Source organism: Peromyscus maniculatus, chromosome 11, assembly GCF_049852395.1.
Source record: "Peromyscus maniculatus bairdii isolate BWxNUB_F1_BW_parent chromosome 11, HU_Pman_BW_mat_3.1, whole genome shotgun sequence".
Classification (NCBI taxonomy): domain Eukaryota; kingdom Metazoa; phylum Chordata; class Mammalia; order Rodentia; family Cricetidae; genus Peromyscus; species Peromyscus maniculatus.
This window is the reverse complement of record NC_134862.1, coordinates 37,051,678-37,071,859: the sequence shown is the minus strand read 5'-3', so window position 1 is coordinate 37,071,859 and position 20,182 is coordinate 37,051,678. Positions and strand designations below refer to the sequence as shown.

General features: G+C 47.5%; 1 protein-coding gene across 9 annotated transcripts in view; it reads right to left on the bottom strand.

The window, feature by feature from the left end:
• Mgat5 (alpha-1,6-mannosylglycoprotein 6-beta-N-acetylglucosaminyltransferase) overlaps positions 1 to 20,182 on the bottom strand; it is a 292,499-nt gene that overhangs the window by 180,455 nt on the left and 91,862 nt on the right. For 5 of the 9 annotated variants that reach the window (XM_042258034.2, XM_015987778.3, XM_076547271.1 and 2 more), the window contains 2 exons: positions 15,580 to 15,979; positions 351 to 512 (listed from right to left, as the gene is read on the bottom strand). In XM_042258034.2, coding sequence (XP_042113968.1) covers positions 351 to 512; positions 15,580 to 15,820 — 403 coding nt within the window. In that variant the 5' untranslated portion in view covers positions 15,821 to 15,979. Of the gene's footprint in view, positions 1 to 350; positions 513 to 15,579; positions 15,983 to 20,182 lie in introns of all 9 variants that reach the window. The other 4 variants (XM_006994301.4, XM_076547270.1, XM_076547272.1 and 1 more) reach the window with 1 other exon arrangement.

Below are 20,182 nucleotides of genomic sequence, written 5' to 3'. Positions count from 1 at the left end.
CTAGCCAGCAGACTTTTGTCACTGACAGGAGTTGTTGAGCAGAGAGATAACTCATGTGCTGGGAGCTTCTCTGCTATAGTCTCCACATTTCATTTAATCTATGTTCTGAATCTTGTCAGTAGAACTCAATTCTAGGAGCACTTTATCTGCATAGGTGTCAGAGAAACCACCAGACATTCTGAGGGAACCATGAAAGCATTCCAGTATCTGTGATTCAAGAATAAATGGAAGCTTGCCTTCGCAACGGTCATGTCGAGTTTATGGAATTTGTATTGTAGCAGCAGAGCCATGGCGCTGTGGTCTTAGGCAGGGTTCAATCCCATGGCTGGGCAGGGCACGGCCATCCTTACCTGCTACATTAATCTTTTCAAGCGATACCAAGCTGGGGACAGCTGTGGTGGAGTTGGTAGAATTTGCTCCTGTGCCGTTGACGAGATTGTCCACCTTCGACTCAAGCTTGCCAATGCGCTGCAAGATGTTATCCAGCAACACAGCAAGCGTTTTCTTCAGATCTGTGAAGGAAAAGGAAGAAAACTGAGACCTTCTGTAGGCACGGCCATGCATTTCCAACCTGTGGCCTGTGGGCACGCAGGTTACAGATGAGCATATCCCAACACTAACTCACAAACTTACTTCAAACATTGGGCGATATTTTTGCGGGGTTTTCTTTGGTGACTTTATTGTACGGTGCTTGAGCATGAACTCGGCAGATGACAGTGTGTTGAACTACAGTGTAAAAAAGCTGGCAGAGGCTGGGGCACTGGCATTAGGCATAAACATGAGGAGTTGAGTTCAGGTCCCCGGCACTCATATAAAAAGCCAGTGTGCCCACACATGCCTGCGACCCCCAGCACTGGGGAGTGGACGGTGTATGGAAGACAGAGAGAAGAGGGTTAGGACTTGCTGGCTGCCAGTATGGCTCTGGGTTCAGGAAGAAACCTTGTCCCAAGAGAGTAAGATGGACAAGGGAAGACAAACAGGACACCCAGCATGCTCCTGTAGAGTCCCTGACCGTGACAACAAAAATGGACTGCGGACATTGCTGGACACATCCCAGGGGCAAAACAGGCTTCTTTGGAGAAACCGCAGGATAAAGGACATGTTCAAATCCCTTGTGTTCCTGGGCACCCTCGGGGATAACGAGAGAGTCTGAGGAAGGGCTTTGCACTCAATGATACAAGAGTGAGAATGGGAGGCTGTTTCCCTCAGGGGCTGGATAACGAACCCCGATATCGTTACTAAGACGCCCTCCCCACTTTTATGTTTTATTTGAAACAGGGATTCTCATTGGCCCGGAACTTTGACACAAATGCTGGGCTAGCTGCCCAATGAGCTTCCAGAGATCCACCCGGCCCCACCTCCCATCTCACCACCCATGGGTCTATGGGTACACGCTGCCACGTCTGGCTTTCTTTTTAAAATATGAGTTTGCAGATTCGAACTCGGGTCCTCGCGCACTCTAGGACAATGCTTCACCAACTGAACCGCCCCCCCTAGGTCCCATTTAAAGACACTATTCATGAAAACCACAGGGGCAAAGAAGAGGGGCTGGGGAGACTGCTCGGTGGTTAAGAGCACACACTACTCTTCCAGAGGAAGCCTAGCTTGGTGCCCACAGTTCACAACCACCTGGAACTCCAGCTCCAAGAGATCCGACACCCTTTTCTGGACCCCACAGGCACCTACACTCATGTGGCACACATGCACACAGGCACACAGACATGCCAGGAAAGACTAAACAAACAAAAAGTGAGGGATACAGGGAGGGAAAGAGGGAGGGAGAGGGGGAGAGACAAACAGGAGGTGAGGCAGGGGGCGACACAGAGAGGACGCAAAGCTCAAACTCTAATTCTTACAAAAGCACACAATGCCCAACACCACGGCACTTAATATGCTTTATATGAGCAAATGAATAAAACAGATAAACTATCCCCTAGTCACGAAGAACAAACAATCGTCCTCACATAAATTATAGCTTTCTAGGTGATAAAATTATTCCTCACCTTTTTAAAAAGGTGCAAAAACTCTTAACAGCTTTATTGCAATTTTAAACAGTGGAATATTTGTTTATGTTGTATTCTTTTTTTTTTTTTTTTTGGTTTTTTTTTTCGAGACAGGGTTTCTCTGTGTAGCTTTGCGCCTTTCCTGGAGCTCACTTGGTAGCCCAGGCTGGCCTCGAACTCACAGAGATCCGCCTGGCTCTGCCTCCCGAGTGCTGGGATTAAAGGCGTGCGCCACCAACGCCCGGCTTTATGTTGTATTCTTAATGGTAATCCATTTATTTAAGGATACTGTATAATGAAGAGTAGTTTTGATTACAGTTTAATAAGAAAATAAGGACAAAAATATTCCTTCCAAATTCTAGTATAACACTTTTATATTTATCATAGTATTTTATGGTTATGGTTAACAGTAAAATGTGTCCTCAGCAACATTACAATTTCTAATTACTAATGAACTTTTAATTTTTTTTCTTTGTACTTCAAAAGCCTTGGCAGTAAAAATTTAAGCCTGACATTACTACCAAAATTTTCCATGTTCCTAAAATTCACTGTACATACTAAGGATGAGACTGAGTAGTTGAAAACATTTAGAACAGCCCTCTGGGGAAGGGAGCCCTGGTACATGGCAAGTCAGGACTAGACTGCCCAGAACAGGTGCCCTCACAGCATCTGGAAGTTTTCACTTCTGGGAAGCCACGACAGTACTCGGTAGAAAGGGCTAGAAGACACAACCAAGAACGGGATGGAAAAGGAGCTAGCATTGCTGTTCCTTTGTGAGGGCTAATGATGGCTAACAGGATCCTGAGTGCTGAAGAGATAAGTCTCCGCGTACCTCTGTGAGGGGGGTTGTACATCACATCATCTGAGGGGAGTAGGCCCACCCTGAACATAGAGAAGGGCTCTCAGAAGTAACAGTGGTTCTGCTGGTAGATGGGAGGGCTCAGGTGTATGACCCAGATCCTCAAGAGAGGATGGCAAGCCATGGTTTCTCTCATCAAACTGATCCATATTTGAGGAATTACAAAGAAAGGCGTACTGGGTACCTGTTCCACCTATGACCCTGAAGTACCAGCCCCTAGGGCGTGGCCTCTGGGGCTTGGATAGTGTGGACTGACTCAGGCAGCAGGAGCAGCCTGGGACAGGACATCAACCTTCCAGGACTCAGGGACGATTTTGCCTATCCGGTTTAGTGAGCTGTTCTCCCCAGTATAATTTCTAAATAAATCGTTCCTTTATCAGTATCTGTGGATGTCTCCTACAAAAGGCTGTGTGTGCATGAGAGCCATCCTACCCCGCCCCCATCTGCCCCCGACCAGGATTCCTTCGTGGATTCCAATCACTCCTTCGGGGCAGGAAACCGACAAGAGAATTCCTGGAAGCTCAGCCAACTGGTCTGGAGAATGAGACACCCTGCTTCCAACAAGGAAGAATGCAAGGAATACCACCCGAGGTTGTCCTCTGACCTCCACATGTATACCATAGTGTGCACACATGTACACACATGAGCACCGAATGCACACATGCGCACACACATATACAGAAGAGAGAGGGGGGAGGGGAGGGAGAGGGGGAGAGAGAGGGGGAGAGAGAGGGGGAGAGAGAGAGAGAGAGAGAGAGAGAGAGAGAGAGAGAGAGAGAGAGAGAGAGAGAGAGAGAGAACAAAAAACCAGGTAGCTATTATCAAGATTCCTCTGTGGCACTGGTTACCAAGCGCCATTGTCACAAGGAAACTAAAAGCCAGCCAAGCGTTATGGGTGAGGCCAAGGCTTGCCATCCACCTGTGAGGGACACTGACTACGTATGCATGCATCAGCAGCACAGGACTGACTGACTATCCAGTGAGCGAGGACTTACACCCAAACTGCCAAAGACAACTTCCTTCTCTGTTGGCTCCTAACTCAAATCCCGTTCTGCCACGGCTGCCCTGAAAGACAGGGCACGAGCAGGAGACTCCGGAGCTCGGGCAAAGACAGGGCGCTAACGAGAGAGGAAGGTGCTGATGAGAAAAGAATTGCCCTGGACCTCCTAGAGCCATCAGCTGCCAGGAATGCCCAGGTCCATCAATTGCACAGTTTAAAATTCATTTTCAAGTGACCTTCCCACGGACAGGCAACATGGCCATAACAACGACCAGTCCACAGTGCTTTCGTTACGGTAGAGGGGCCTTCACACCAGCGCTGCTTACAGAGGTCCAAAAAGAGCGGTGGTTATTAATTCCAGGTGAGAGCAGCGAGAGAAAGCTCAGGCCACACTCTTCCTATCTGTGAGTTAGACTAGGCAGATCCAGGCCTGGCCACTGCAGCTGTGTTCCCTGCCCATGGCAATTCACAGGAGTTCAGTAGCTACGCAGACGTCACATGACTTCACAGCATGAAGAGACACCACAATGACGATTTTTTCAGTTGGATGTAATACCACTCCAATGGCTGGGCGGTGGTAGCGCACGCCTTTAATCCCAGCACTCGGGAGGCAGAGGTAGGCGGATCTCTGTGAGTTCGAGGCCAGCTTGACTATACACACAAATGCATGCATCTGTCAGCACTTTAAAGAGGTTGGAGGAGGGCTGAGTTGGTAGAGAACTTGTCTATATGCGATAAGCCCTGGTCTGGGTCCCTAGCATCACATCACCAAGGTACAGTAGCATGCCTGTAATCCCAGCATTCAGAGGCAGGAGGCTCAGAAGCACAAGAACATGGCTACATAGTAAGTTCTAGGCCAGCTTGAGACACACGAGGCCACAAAGAAAAGAAAGGCAGGAGAGAAACAAACATTTTTATCACTGCTTAGATCTGGGTTTGGAGCTAAAACTTTATATCAGCTTCAATTCTTTATATTTCCTCATATGCTCTCCGTTTTCTTTAAAAATTTGTCTCTTCTTCAAAGTCACATGAGTATAAAAGGCCATGTTAAACATGCAGGCGGTACAGTGACTTCCACTCTCAGAAGACGGCTATAGCATCAGGTAAAACAACACCTCTTAGAAACTTCCCGATGACACTCACGATGCTACTCAGTTGACTGCTCTACTTACTTAATTTCTGCTACAAGGTCTCATGTCGTCCATGCGCCCTCAACTCACTATGTCGCTGTGAGGAGGACTTTGGCCTCTTTATCCTCCAGCCTCTACCTGTCTAGGGCTGGGGCGCCAGGTGAGCACCACCATATCTAGTTTTTTGTGAGGTAGTGCTTGAACCAAGGGCTTCCTGAATGCTAGGCTAGGCAGATACTCTCCCAAGTCCCTGCCTCGACTTCCTTCAGTGACGGACTGTGACCTGTAACTGAAATAAATTCTTTCCTCCTGTAAATTGCTTTTGGTCAGAGTGTTTTTTCCACAGTCACAGAATCCGAAGGCTGAATGTGTCTGGCATTGAAGCCTGGGCTGCATGGTAACTGGTGGAGGTTCAGCTAGGCTGGTGTGAGTAATCACAGCCACAGAAGTTCCCCCTTAGCTTGGTGTGTGGATAAATGCTGGCCCCTGTGATCCCTACAGGTGTCACAGAGGTTGATGGAGGTCACAGCCACCACTTCCCTCAGTGACTTGCTCAAAGTCACATATCTGGCCTGGAGCAGCCTCCTCCCGTCCCCGCTCTACATGGAAACAGTCTCTAAGAACCTTTTACAATAAACACTTGTCATATCAAGAGCCCCCATAATAACTACTTGGAGCATCTTGGATGTGGAGCCCATGTGGAATTTCTTCCACTTCCTGCCCTCGCTGAAAACAGGACTGGGTATCTCACATTAATCCCAGTTGTCAGGACACCACACACAGACACAGAGTCCTGTGGTGATGGGGGATGGGGCGTCTCTATTCATTCCTGGCTCCTACTACATGCTAGGCAAAGCCTTGAACAGAGTCCAGGCATCCTTGCTGTCTGTCAACAAGGCTAAGTGAGGAAGATGCCCATGCTGTTAGGTGGCCGAGAAGTCAGGAAGGATGAGAACAATGGTGGAGTGGCCCTCCTGTGAGGAGGTCTGGCAGACTTCTCAGAAACTGAGAATGAGCAGGAAGATGCGAATCAATGAGGTGCGGAGGTCAGAACAATGGAAAACACTCTTCTATGACCCAGAACAGGAGCGAGGGTGGCAGGCAGCTCCTCAGGGGCTCCCTGTGGCAAGAGGTCTGCCCAGCTTGTTCTCAGAGGAAAAAGGAATGGAGACACTGGTGAGAAGAGACAGGACCATGGCACACTCTCTGAACACCAGCCAAGGAAAAGAGCCTACTAAGATGCATCCCTTCCTCAAGCCCGATGTGGGAGAAAGGCTTCAACAATAGGGAAGGAGGTGACCCCCAGGTGCACACACAGACACACAGACACACACACACACACACACACACACACACACACACACACACACACACACACACACACTACGCTGGCCGTCTCCTCAATCTTCACACTGGGCTGATGAACTCGGGAGCCCGGCCTGCCTTTAACAGAACTGTGTGGCTGAATATCCACCACAGCACAGCGGGAAACGCCCCAAGCCCCGAAGAGGTCCATTTTTAGGTTCTAAGGGCGCCAAGAGTCCTTTCCTTAACCACACCAGCTGCATCCTTATAGAGAGAGCAGCGTGGCTCCTCCCTCAGACAAGTCCAGGAGCTCATCTCCCCACCTCCCAGTTCCAGCGTAGTAACAACGTACTTTTCCTTCAAGAGCAGGGGCTCTCTCCACAAAAGTCCTAGCCCTCCCATGACAGTTCCCTTGGTCCTGCTGGTAAGAACAGAGGCAAGAAGAAAAATCCAAACCAAAGAAAACAAACAGTATCTCTCCTGGCTTGCAAGTGTGTCCCACCTCACCTCCTCCTTTCTCACGGGAGCCGTTGAAAGAAAATTGCTGTAAAAGCTCTTAACGGCAGCTCAGAAAGTCATCTGGGGATGTGCAGTGCCGGGTGGGGCCAACACCCTGGATATAAATATCCAGGCTTGAGAGCTAATACTCAGGGCTGCTCAGTCTGGACGGCCGATCAAAGCCCAGAGCTGACTCCCCGACCTGACTGTGCCTCCTCCGCCCGCACCCCCACCCTGTCTCTCCAAGGGGCACCAGGGGCAGCACCCCAGCATCCATTTCCACAGTGTCCCTCTCCTCCATGCATTCGCATGGGACCTTTCATCCCACAGCAGGCAGGCCCGCTAGTCTCCCTGGTGTGGCACCTGTCTCCTGCTGGGCATGCTCTGCCTCAACCTCCCCCCCAAGACCCCTCCTTTTGTCATTCAGCTACACACAACTCCCAGGACTTTATCCTACTACAGAGACACTGGCACATCCATGTTTATTATTGCTCCATTCACAACAGCCAAGCAAGGAGGTGGCCTGGATGTCCATCAGCACGTGAATGGATAATGAAAACATGGCACACACACATACACAATGGGATTTTATTCAGCTGTAAAGAAAAATGACAATTGTGGGAAAGTGAGTGGTCTGGATATAGTATTAAGTGAGGTAAAGCAGACTCAGAAAGACAAATATTATATGTCCTCCCACATATACAGTGGACATCATTTCTCTATGTGTAGCCCTGGCTGTCCTGGAACTCGCTCTGTAGACCAGGCTAGCCTTGAACTCATAGAGATCCACCTGCCTCTGCCTCCCGAGTGCTGGGATTAAAAGTGTGCACCACCGCCAGCTCAGAGCCTAGCTTTTAATGTATATGTGTGTGTGTGTATCTATATCTGTTTATCTGTCTATCTATCTACATATATATATCATCTATCTATATCTATCTATTAATGATAGATGTGAATTGTGCATATGAGTGTAGCCTATGAAACTAGAAAGGGGATCATGAGAAGGGAAAAAGAGGTGCTGAGGGTGGGGGAGGGCAAGAGACTCAGGTGACATGAAGGCAGAAAGGAGGCCGTGGGGTGGGGTGGGGGGATGGGAGGGACAAAGAGAAACACAAGCGGGGCGGGGGTGGGGGGGGGCAGGAGAATCAGCAGAAACAAATCCTATTTTGAAAATACCAAAATGAAATCTAATATTCTGTAGGCTAATCAAAATAAATTAATTAAAATACACACTTCAGGAGAGTGTCTTCTCTTACCACTCAAGGTAAAGAAATTCCTCGGGGATTTTTATTTTAAAGTGTGTGTGTGTGTGTGTGTGTGTGTGTGTGTGTGTGTGTGTGTGTGTCTGTAGTGTGTGCACATGAGCACAGGTACCTTCAGAGGCCAGAAGAAGGCACTGGATCCTCTGGAGCTGGAGTTACAGGTGGCTGTATGCCACCAAGTGAGGAAGCCAGTAGAACAGAAAGCACTTCTTTTTTTTTTTTTCTCGGTTTTTTTCAAGACAGGGTTTCCCTGTGCAGCCATGGCTGTCCTGGAACTTGCTTTGTAGACCAGGCTGGCCTTGATCTCAGAGATCTGCCTGCCTCTTTAAAGGCATGCACCACCACTGCCCAGCTCTGGATCATCTCTCTAGCCCCTCCAGGATTTTTTTTTTTAACCAAATTACCCCTTTGTCATTTTTCAAAGAAGAAGTAATTGCTCTCCGACACGGTCCTGCAATTATCAAGGACAGGGCGATGCTCAGAGCCTAGACAGCTGCTTGGGACACAACCAGCCAGCAAAGATGGACCCTTACAGGCCGTCTCTAAGGATGAGAGTCAGTCAAGTGGATAGCCTAGGCCTGCAAGACTCAGCAACCAGCAGCCAGGCAGAGTCCAAGACAAAACAGGCCATGGAGCCTGGAGGCCCAAATAAACCAGGCAGCAGGAAGTGGGCTGTGGGTGGGAGGTAGCCAGGAGAGGCTCAAGGCTGTGTTAGTGTGTGTGTGTGTGTGTGTGGCGGGGGGGGGGGGGGGGGGGGACACGACGACACACAACAGAGTCACTAAGATGCAGCTGGACTACAGAGGGAATCTCACTGTGCTGCATTTTCAAAATAAGAGAACTGAGGTGGCCCAGGTCTGGCCTTAGATAAGAGATCACCACTGGGGATGAGAATTTGGGTCAAGCAGCCAGAGACAGACTGGGTCACCTCAGAAACAAGAACAGCATAGACTAGAGTGAATGACAGCATCTCTGATGCCCTAACAGGCACAGCCCATGCTGTGCTGGCCTGGGACAAGCAGGTGTGGCCAGGAGGCGGGAGCCAACACCCTCTGCACTCCAGGGATGAATGCTCTCACTGTTCCGCACAGGCTGCTGGGGACCTGCCAGCAGCCCATCTGAATGACCATGTCCCCAAAGGAGTCCAGAAGTCGCTTTTCATCCTGCTATCTGTTTCTTATTTCTTAAGAACTGAAATGAAGCAAGATAGACAGCCAGGAAAAACTTCGGGGGTGAGAGCCGAAAATGAGGACTTCATCGCAAAGACACCAAGAGGGGTTGAAGCCTCTCATGCCCAAATCAAGAACTCCAGAACAGTTCATCTGTGCTGCAGAGGTTGCTGACATGGAATTCCGTTCACATGTAGATATTTTATGTTAAAATAACCATGAACTAGGCTGGGGCCTGGATGTATATGACCTTGGATAGAGCTTCCATCATCTCCGGTAACTAATACACTTGTGTTCTCACAAACTTTCTTAACAAAACTGGGTAGCAATGAGGATTCGGCGGCCACACGAGCTGTAAGCTGCTGACTGCCTCAGATTGAAGGAATCCAGGGTAGCTGCTGAAGCCTTAAAGGGCATGACCAGAGAATGGGCTGTGGTGATTGGAGAATGATGGATTTGGAATGTTTCGGAAGTTGTGTAAAATGAATGTTGATGCCACAGTAGTTCTAAGTAATTGAACCTGTTATAAACAATGTGAGTGGCCATGTGCCAATACAACTTTATTTAAACCATTAAATAACAGTCTGAATTTGGCTCATAGGCCAAGCCTTGACCAACATTGCTGTTCTGGGATCTGTAAGCAGAGGTTTTAATGAATCAGGAATCATCTAAAATCAACTGTTAAAACAGTTCAAATATCAAAGATCTATTTATAGTATACCAAGATCCTCTGATTCTACCAATATGGGAATGGGAGAAGAGGTTTTTCATTTTCCTGTTCTCTGACAATTTCATACATGTATATGATTCATTCTGGCAATTTTTACACATATTCTCTCTCTCTCTCTCTCTCTCTCTCTCTCTCTCTCTCTCTCTCTCTCTCTCTCTCTCTCTCTCTCTCACCAAATCCCTTCTTAGATGAAAAGTTTATTTCGGTCTACTAATGGGATCCCTTTAAGCTAGACCCAGATGCTGGACACACAGGATCCATTGTTCATTCTTCCAGGGCAAATGTTTACCAAGCACACCGACATGGCTTGTGTCTGTAGCAGATAAACCAGAGCTTATCCCTTACAGCCCAGCTAAGTCATACAGCATCCCGAGTCTCAGGAGTTACCTGAGACAGGATTTCATGTAGCTCAGGCTGGCCTCCAAAATTCCCTACGTGGCCAAAGATGACTCTGAACTCCTGATCCTCCTGCCTCCACCTTCCAGAGCGGCCTATCTGTCAATGGCACCGGTGGTGACAAATTAAAGGAGAAGTGGGAGCCACCAGAATGTCTCTCCAGCTTCTCAGGATTAGCACTAGATCATACCCTAGCTCACGTCACCCCGTCACTTAGTTCTCACGTGCAAAATCCTAAACCAAAGGAACAGTGAGCTGACCCAACTCAAGACTCCAAAGTCGAAATAAAAGCCAATCAAAACCACATGCCAGCAATCTGCGTTAGAATACCTTTATTGTCGGGAGCTAATTTTGATTGTCACAGCTAGGGAGAGGCTACCGGTATCTTCTGCTAGAAGCTTACCATGTGTGCTAGTGATCTTTAGCTCTCCACTTAACACAGCCTATAACGGCCTGGCAAGAGTTTCAGTCAAGTAACTGTCTCTCTCTGGGCTGGTTGTGAGGGACAGTTTGGATCTTTTAGTTGATACAGGAAGGCCCAGCCCACTGTGGTGGAACTATTCCCAGCAGGAGGTCCTGGGCTATACAATTAAGCTATGTAAGTATGAGAACTATGAGAACAGGAGGGAGCCAGGGATCGAGCCAGGAGTGACCCAGCAAGTGGTAACCCTCCATGGTCCCTGCATCCAGGTTCCTGACTTGACTTCCCTCAGTGATAGTTTGGGAGTGTAACCAAATGAATCCTTTCCCTCCCAAAGCTGCTTTGGGTCAGACTGCTGTACAACTTTGACAGAATAAAACTAAAACACTATGTAAGCAAAATCTTACTGAAATACAGACTTTCTAACCTCAAACATCAATAGGACCAGGAAACCCTGTCTCAGTGGACCTCACCCCAGGATGGTCTCAAATACCTCCAGCACATACACTCTAGTAAGTTCTAGAAACTCAGGTCCAAAGACCACCTAGACTGGCATGATAGCTTAGCGGGAGGAGAGCACGTTAAGACTCCTGTTTCACTGCTTGCTGATATGAGGGGAAAGATGAATGGTTACTTCGCTGATGTTCATCTTGAACCGGGTTGGAATAAATAATTCTTATAGGCGCTTTGAGATGCAATGTCCTGTGATGACAAGCACTTGGCTGAAATTCCAACAGAAGACTCTGTGTGTGTGTGTGTGTGTGTGTGTGTGTGTGTGTGTGTGTGTGTGTGTGTGTATGTGTGTACACACTTGTGCACGTGCAGGAAGCCGGAGAAAACCCTCAACTGCCATTCCGCAAATGCCATCCATCTTGTTTGTATTTGTTTAAGATAGGGTCTCCCACTGGTCTGGAGCTCACCAAGAGGGCTCAGTCAGCTGGCCAGTGAGTCCAGGGATATAGCTGTCTCTGCCTCCCCAGTGCTGGGTTTACAACTAGCACACTATGACTGGTGTGTGTGTGTGTGTGTGTGTGTGTGTGTGTGTGTGTGTGTGTGTGTGTGTGTATGTGTGGTGGTTGTTGTTGTTTGAGACAGGGTTAACAAAACTGGATATCCTGGAACTTGCTTTGAAGACCAGGCTGGCTTCAAACTCACAGAGATCCGCCTGCCTCCCAAGTGCTGGGATTAAAGGTATGTGCCACCACTTCCAGGCTTTCTCTCTCTCTCTCTCTCTCTCTCTCTCTCTCTCTCTCCCTCCCTCCCTCCCTCCCTCCCTCCCTCCCTCTCTCCCTCTTTCTTAACATGATTTCTGGGGACTGAATGCAGGTCCTCTGGTCTCTTGTTAGTTATCTCCCCAGTCCTGGGTTACTTTTATATTACACACACACACACACACACACACACACACACACACACACACACACACACACACTAAAAAGCTAAGACCAGATGTATTTTCTCTAGAATATGCAGGAAGCCTGCACTCTGAGCTTTTTATCAACACATAATAAAAACAACTAGTAAGATCACAAGTCTATAAATAACTAGCGCGTATGTTTTTGTGCTGCCCACGGAAAAAGTTTGATAAACTGTGATTAGAGGAAATTACTGCTAAGCTGTTGTCCTTTCCCAAGAAGGGTATAACAAAGTACGTGTGGGATTAAAACTTTTAAGACAGCATCTACCACAGGTCACATCACACGCAACACCAATGTTCTGTGCTATTCTTTCCTCTCTGGCGGTAACTGATTTCTGAAACTGATAGACGACATAAGCCAAGTCAATGAGTCATATGACTTGTGTGGTTGGGCATCTAGTGTTTGTTGCTGGTCTCTCTCTCTCTCTCTCTCTCTCTCTCTCTCTCTCTCTCGTCTGTGTACAGTGTTTATGTGTGCATGCACATGGAAGAAAGAGTTTGTCTTCCTCTTTTGCTCTCCTCATTGGTTTTTGAAACAGAGTCTCTTAGTGATCCTGGAGCTCCTGATTGGGATAGGCTGGCTGGTTAACAAGCCTCCCCGTGCTGAGACTGTAGGTACATGCTGCTCCTTCATGCCGGGCTTTTGTACATTAGTGCTGGGGAATCAAGCTCAGGTCCTCGTGGTTACATGGCAAGCACTTTACCAACTGAGCCATCCCTCCAAGACTGCTGCGACAAAGCTCGGAGAAATAAAATAAAAGCAATCTGATCCTAGAATCACCAGGGCTCCTCACCTATCGTTGTCTTCTCTTCACAGACACACACACCACAGAACCAGGCTTTGGTGGAGCATGTGATTTCCTGTGCCTATACTCCAGCTGCCCAAACATAGCCTCCAGCAGCATGTGTTCTAATCATCCCGTGAATGCTATATCCTGCGGGCACGTCCGTGACTGGGCCATAAAGTAGAAAGTCAGCTCTTCTACACCACAGCCTACTGAAGTCTGGGTTTCATGGCCCAGTTTTCCATCTGATGACTAACAAGAGCTCACCCTCTTAGGAACCCAGGTCATTCTGGATCCTCAGTGACCACAGGGCATCCTGGGAGGGAGAAATCCCCAAGACAGTGCAACCCCAAGTCCATCTGTAATGTATATATTTTATTCGTATTTTTTGCACCATCAGGGTCAGACAAGATGGCTCAGAGAGTAAAGGCACTTGTCACCAAGCCTGATGACCTGAGTTCCATCTCTGGGGCCCACATGGTGGAAGGAGAATTTATAACAGACCATACAGGGTCCAGCCCCTCGATAGTCCTCGCCTAGGGTCCAGGAAGAATCTACAACCAGCTGAATATCTAATCTTTGATGATATTAAATGAATCTAAGTACACAAAACTCTTTAGTCCATACACTTTATTCTTCTGAGTCAGTTCTCTCTCTACACAGCATCTTTTCTGCTCTCATACTCAGCTCCTCTCTGTCCCTTCTCTTCCTGTCCTCTCATAGCCCTAACTAAGTTCTCATGCTCTTGATCTCATCTTCATCCTCAGTTCCTCCATTCATGCCCATTCCTACTCTCCTGACCTAACTCAATTCACCAACTATCTGCAAAAACTCTGTCTTGGTCTTTTCTTCTCCCATCACGTGACTCTGCCCTGAGGTAGGAATTCTGCCTCAACTTTCCACCTGGTATGCAAAAAAACCCTTTTGTTCTGAGTCACTTGCTCTGGAATGCCATTTGGCCTGTGAGGGGAAGGGGGAATCTGAGCTACATTTGCACAAGAAGCAAAGCTGTGCATCTACACATCCACCTGTCTCCTAGGCTTAGGAGACAGGCATTGTCTCTGTAGAGGTGTTACCTAGTTCAGATCAGCAGGAGGTCTGAGAAGCTATCTTTATTTGCCCTTATGGCCTAGGGCTTATGAGTGCACAAGAAATTGATAGCAGGAAACAGCTGATATATTAAAAGCCAAATAACATCAAATATTCCTTGATGTTTGACTTCTCCTCCAGATGGATTCCTTGATCCTTCTAGGTATAGCTTTATCATATACAGCTGAATCTCTATTTTACATTCTTGCGGCCTGCAGCAAGAACTGACCTCCATTATGTGCTGTGCTGCATACACCCAGATACATGAATGGGCAGGCACACATCATCATCATCATCATGGAAAAATCTATCAGAATATACACTAAATGCTAATTATGGATATTGCATGGAGCATAGTTTTATGTGACTTTTCCTATTTTGCTTTTCTGTTTACACCTTCCATTTTTCTAGACTAAGCATAACTTTTACTAACAGGAAAAAAAGATATATTTCATATACATACTTTTATATATCTAAAAATTATATATATATTATATATAGTATATTATACAACACACACACAGAGTCTCATGTAACCCAGGTTAGTCACAAACTCCCTATGTTGTTGAGGTTTCAGGCATGTGTCACTATGGGCAGATCCAACCCAGAGGACCTACGCATGCTAGGAAAGCTAAGACCTCATGTGTCATTTTAAAAAGAATTCGAGGCACCTAAAAATGAGCAATGAGCACAAGAGTTCTCTCTGAGTGAGCAAAATTAAAGACAAGCAATAAAGTCCAGGAAATCAAACAGTAAAGCTACAGGGCAGTTGATTAGCTCAACACTGACCTTGATGGCATCCCAAACATCATCCCCCCACACACCTAGTCCCCCTACACTGTATCTAATTACATTTTGTTTAAGGACAGATAATGAAAATGTTCGACTGCATTCCCTGAACGGACTCCTGTGAGCACAATCTAGAAATATGTTGACAGAGCGGGGATTGGCTGCAAACAATCCAGAGAGCTCGAGTGTGCAGACTGGCACTCCTGCGGACAGCGGGTGTCAGTGTGGACAGGAGCTCACAGTCCCAGAAAGGGCACTGCATTACCTTTCTAAAAGAATAGCTGTGGGCTGGGGAGGTGGGTCGGTCGGAAGGATAGCTTGCTGAACAAGTGTAAAGACCTGAGTTCAGGTCCCCCGAATCCAGAGAAAGCTAGCTACGGTAGCACTCATATATAATCCCAGCATGCCTATACAGAGATGGGCAGCAGAGACAAGGAAATCCTTCAGAAGTTCAGGAGGCAGCTAGCTTGGTATGTGGCCGCCAACAAGAGATTCTGTTGCAACCGAGGTAAAATGTAAGGACTCACACCTGAGATTATCCCCTGACCTCCGGCAGGTGCACATCCATAGTCACACATATAAATACAAAGACGCAAATGATACACATACAAAAACAACTGTAATCACTGTCCATGAAAACCGAGAATCTTCAAACCATAACAAGCCCACAGGTGGGAATGTTGGGGGGTCCCTCGGAGCAACCCACCCCCATGCCGCCACACTCACCATAAGCTGTCATGACACCAGCATATGGTCCATCCACCACGTTCCTGTTTTCTTCGGCCAGGGCTTTAATGTACCTTTTGCTGAGATCCAGGATCTGCTCCCGCAACATGGAGCTGCTCTCGGGCTGAGTTCGTTGCTGGATGGTGAAGTGGAGAAGCATCATCCCCCATATGAAGCCAAAAGTCACCAGGAAAAAGCCCAGCTTCTGAGAGGACAACTTCCAGGGAGTAAAGAAAGCCATCTCTTTCTCTCTCTCTCTCTCTCTCTTGAGCGTGCCCCCCCTCCCTCGGCTCTCAACACGCAGAAGGTGAAGGCAAGTTCATGGTGCAGGCTGGGGCAGAGGGTGCGTGGCTCTCATTCCGGCTCCTGAGTCAGCTGATTTCCTTGCCTGGCTTCCATGCTGCTGTGAAGGAGGAGGACAGTTAGCAATGTGGTCACCACCACAAAACACAACAAACAAAAAAAGACCAGCAACTGCACCGAGGTAGCTTCCTGTGGAGCTTAATGCGCTGATTCGGTACTTTAGGCTAAAATTTGGGATCCGTGAGGCCAGAAGAGAAATCTGGTAGAGCCACATAAAGCTGTACAAATACACTGGAGGAAGTGTGCATCTGAGTGTGTGGACACAGGTGTAGCGGGGCTGTTCCCCTTCTAGACCTAGTTCAAAACAGGAAGCTTGTTTTGCAAGGTACAGAGGAGATGGAAGGATGTGTCACCAGACGTCAGCAAAAACCCATGGGGGGGGAGGGGGCGCGCAGAGTCCTGTGACCACTCCGTACTTGGTGCATGTGTAACTTGAGCCTAGAAAGTCAATTACATGCGTGCTCGCAGCAAAGTTTGTGCATAGAGCTTGAGGGGTGTTCAAGAAAGTGGATGCATCCTCAGAGAGGGCTAAGGAGGAAAGGGGAGATGGTCCTTGTTATTTAAGCACGGCTGGATTTCACTATCAGTGTTCCAGGGTAAATGACTCTGCCAGGTGCCACTCCCAAGCACTGGCAGAGAAAGACGCCAGAGGCACAGCAGGTGTCTTTGTGTTCTGGCTTTATGTTGGAGGTGCCAGAGACCAAAGCCCGAGCGCATGCTAAGCACTGGTTCCATCAGCGAGCTTCACCCCAGCCCCTGGTCCCAGCTATCTGGGGCAAAAGCTGCACATCACAGGATCGCGTGCCTGCTGCACAGGAAGCCCAAAGACACCCGGCTGGCTGGCAGCTTCTCTGCGGTTCTCACTTTCACTGCCGTCACGAGGCAAAACGAAAAGTTCAAGGGCAGAGTTTCGATGTGAAGGTGTTCAGTCTCCCCTCTGATAACAGCACAGACAGGGCTCTCTACTGGGGTTTCTGAGCAAGGAGGGCCTGAGGAGAGGCTGCAGACAGGCTGATGGGTAGGTATGCACAGGTAGGTGCTCTTTAGCCAGAGTCACGGCGTCAAACATTTTGTCACAATGATAGAAAGCTGACACAGTGGAGTCCATGTCTTGTTTAAGGAACCCTTTGGACAAATATCCAGACTCTCCTACTTCCACTGAGATATGTCCTAATAAATCTCTCAGTAGCTGAAACTATCATTAAGTGGAAATTGTATTTAATACACTTTAAACCAGTCAAGCATTGCAGTTTAGCTTAGTCTTTTCAAATCAAACTCTGAACGTTTGTATTACCTACAGTTGAGCACAATCACCTAACATAAACCTAGTCTGTAATGAAGGATGTATCTCAAGTAATCTATTGAACACAACACTGAAAACACAATGAGTACATACATAGCTTCTCACACCACTCGGGAGTGCAAGTGTTCAGGTCACATGATCACAAGTCAAGGGCTACCTACATGCACCTGCTCAGAGAAGGACACTGATCCGCCCTGGGGCTTTCGCTCTGCTAGTATAATGCTTTCTATCGTGTGTAAGTAAAGTCCAGCTTCAATCCCCAGCACAGCATTTAGAGAGAGGTAGGAGGATCAGGAATTCGGGTTATCCTTGGTTACATAAGGAGTTCCAGGCTAGCCTGGATTACATGAGATTCTCCCTCAACAAGGAAGGAAGGAAGGAAGGAAGGAAGGAAGGAAGGAAGGAAGGAAGGAAGGAAGGAAGGAAGGAAGGAAGGAAGGAAGGAAGGAAGGAAGGAAGGAAGGGGGAGGGAAAGAGGAATTATGAAAGACAAATAGGCAGACAACGACCACAGGGGAACAACAAAGTACCTGAAAGCCACATGTCCTTGTCTTGGGGGACACTGGCACTTCCAAGTAGTGGCCAGTGGAATGGCACCCCCCTCCTTCCTTCTCTTTGTGGTTTGCAGGTACACACTGAGTACCTGCTGCTCCCAGCCCTGGGATCTGAATGTGAGCAAGATGGAGCTCCCACCCTCAGAGGGCTAATACTTTGAACGCCATCCCCCCAGTACAGGAAGCAGTACTTCCTTCTAGATAATCCACACTCATTATTCACCTCAGATCTGAGGGGACTTTCCCAGGCCATGTTAGCAGGGTACCATACCCAAAAGGGGACCTTCTGGTGATTTTCTTTGACTCTTCTAGGACAGATCTTGAACTGCTGACAAGATTAACTAGAAACTTTCAGACAGGAAGTCCCACTTCACTTCCTCAGTTAACCATAATGATGAGGTTGATGGGGGCTGGAACAGGGTTAAAGTCACAGCAAGGACCAGAGCAAGGACTAGACCAAAGACCAGGCCTTTCGTAGAAGGCCAGAGGTTTCTAACCCTTTGCCTTGGAAAGGTCAGAACAACCGTGTTTTCAGCTTTCTATGGCCCCATGTTGGATGCTAAAATGTAGCTGGTTGTTTTTTACTCTCTGGGCTCTTTCAGCTCTTTGGGGGACCCACCACCCAGCTCCCAAATAAATACACATGGAGGCTCATTCTTACTTATGAATGCCCGGCCTTAGCTTGGCTTGTTTCTTACCAGCCTTTTTTAATCCGTCTGTCTTTTGCCTCTGGGCTTTTCCCTTTCTCTATTTCTGTCTACCTTTCTTTCTTACTCCATTGCTGGTTGTGTATCTGGCTGCCTGGCCCCTGATGTCCTCCTCCTTCTCTTGCTTCTAGATCTCTCCTCCCAGATTTCTCCTTCTGTTTATTCTCTCTGCCCACCAGCCCTGCCTATTTCTCTCTCCTGCCTCGCTATTAACCGTTCAGTTCTTTATGAGACCATCAGGTGTTTTACACAGGCACAGTAACACAGCTTCACAGAGTTAAACAAATGCAACATAAACAAAAGTAACACACCTTAAAATAATATTCTACAACACTACCCAGATGGTACATTCTAGGGTTAAATGATGGCTAAGCCAGCTTAAGTGAAATTATTCCAGCTCAGTGAGAGGTTTATTTTCACTCTTAACTTGATGGGATATAGATTCACCTGGAAGGTGGGCCTCTGGCCATACCTGTGAAGGATTGTCTTGATTGATCAATGTGGGGAGATTCATCTAATTGTGGGTGAAAGCATTCCCTGGGATCCTGATCTGTATAAAATGGAGAAAATGAGCGAGTATTCATTGCTTTCTATTCCTGATTGTGGATGTGATGCAGCCAGCTGCATTAGACTTCTGCCACTTTGATATCTCCACCATGACGGACTGTGAGCCAAGCTTTATTCATTGAATTGTATCACAGCAACAGGAAAGAATCAAAACACTCAGAGAGGTACACATTTGGAGTCCAGAGCCCATGAGGGGCTCATCATAAGCAACTATAGAATTTCCAGGAATGGCAGATTGTGAAATAACAGAAACTATCAGCACACACAGAGAATCACCTTAGAATTCACCTCCGTGATTCCCATTAGGAAGACAGAAGTTATGGCTTCAGAAGTCTCATTGAGAAGATACGCACATATCTCAGAGAAATGGGAGGATACTGACAGGCTTTAGGACAACATCCTTACTGAATGTTGGTCCCATGAAAGGACTTGATGATCAGCAATAACAGATACACAATGGAGAAAACTCAGACTAACGGTGATCAGAAAGCAGGCATTCAAGCTAAGAACGTTTGCAGCAGGTCTGTTTACAGCAATAGGGAGATAGCTCAGTTAAGAATGGTACTTGCCTTGCAGTCATGAAGACCTGAGTTCTATATACCAAAACCCACGTCAAAAGCTGGGCATGGTGGTGAGCTTTGAATCCCAGTGCCAATGAAACTGTCAGATCCCTGAGACTTAGCCTACTTGGCAAGTGAGAGACCCTGTGTCTAAAATGATGCTTGGTTGGCTCCAGAGAGACAATACCAGAGCCTGACTCCAGGTCTCTACATGTGTGTGCATGTGCACCTACAGACACATAAATATGCACAGTCTGCATATACACACAAGAAAAGGAAAACAAAAGAAAACAGTCACCTTAAAGGCTAGTATCACCCATTTCCCTTCCCTTCCTTCCTTCCTTCCTTCCTTCCTTCCTTCCTTCCTTCCTTCCTTCCTTCCTTCCTTCCTTCCTTCCCTCCCCTCCCCTCCCCTCCCCTCCCCTCCCCTCCCCTCCCCTTCCCTCCCCTTCCCACTCAAGACAGTAAAATCTTTGGCAAGGTCACATGTCAGTTCTAATAACAAAAGAAAATCACATCAGTACATTCAATGTCTTTAATCATTGGGGA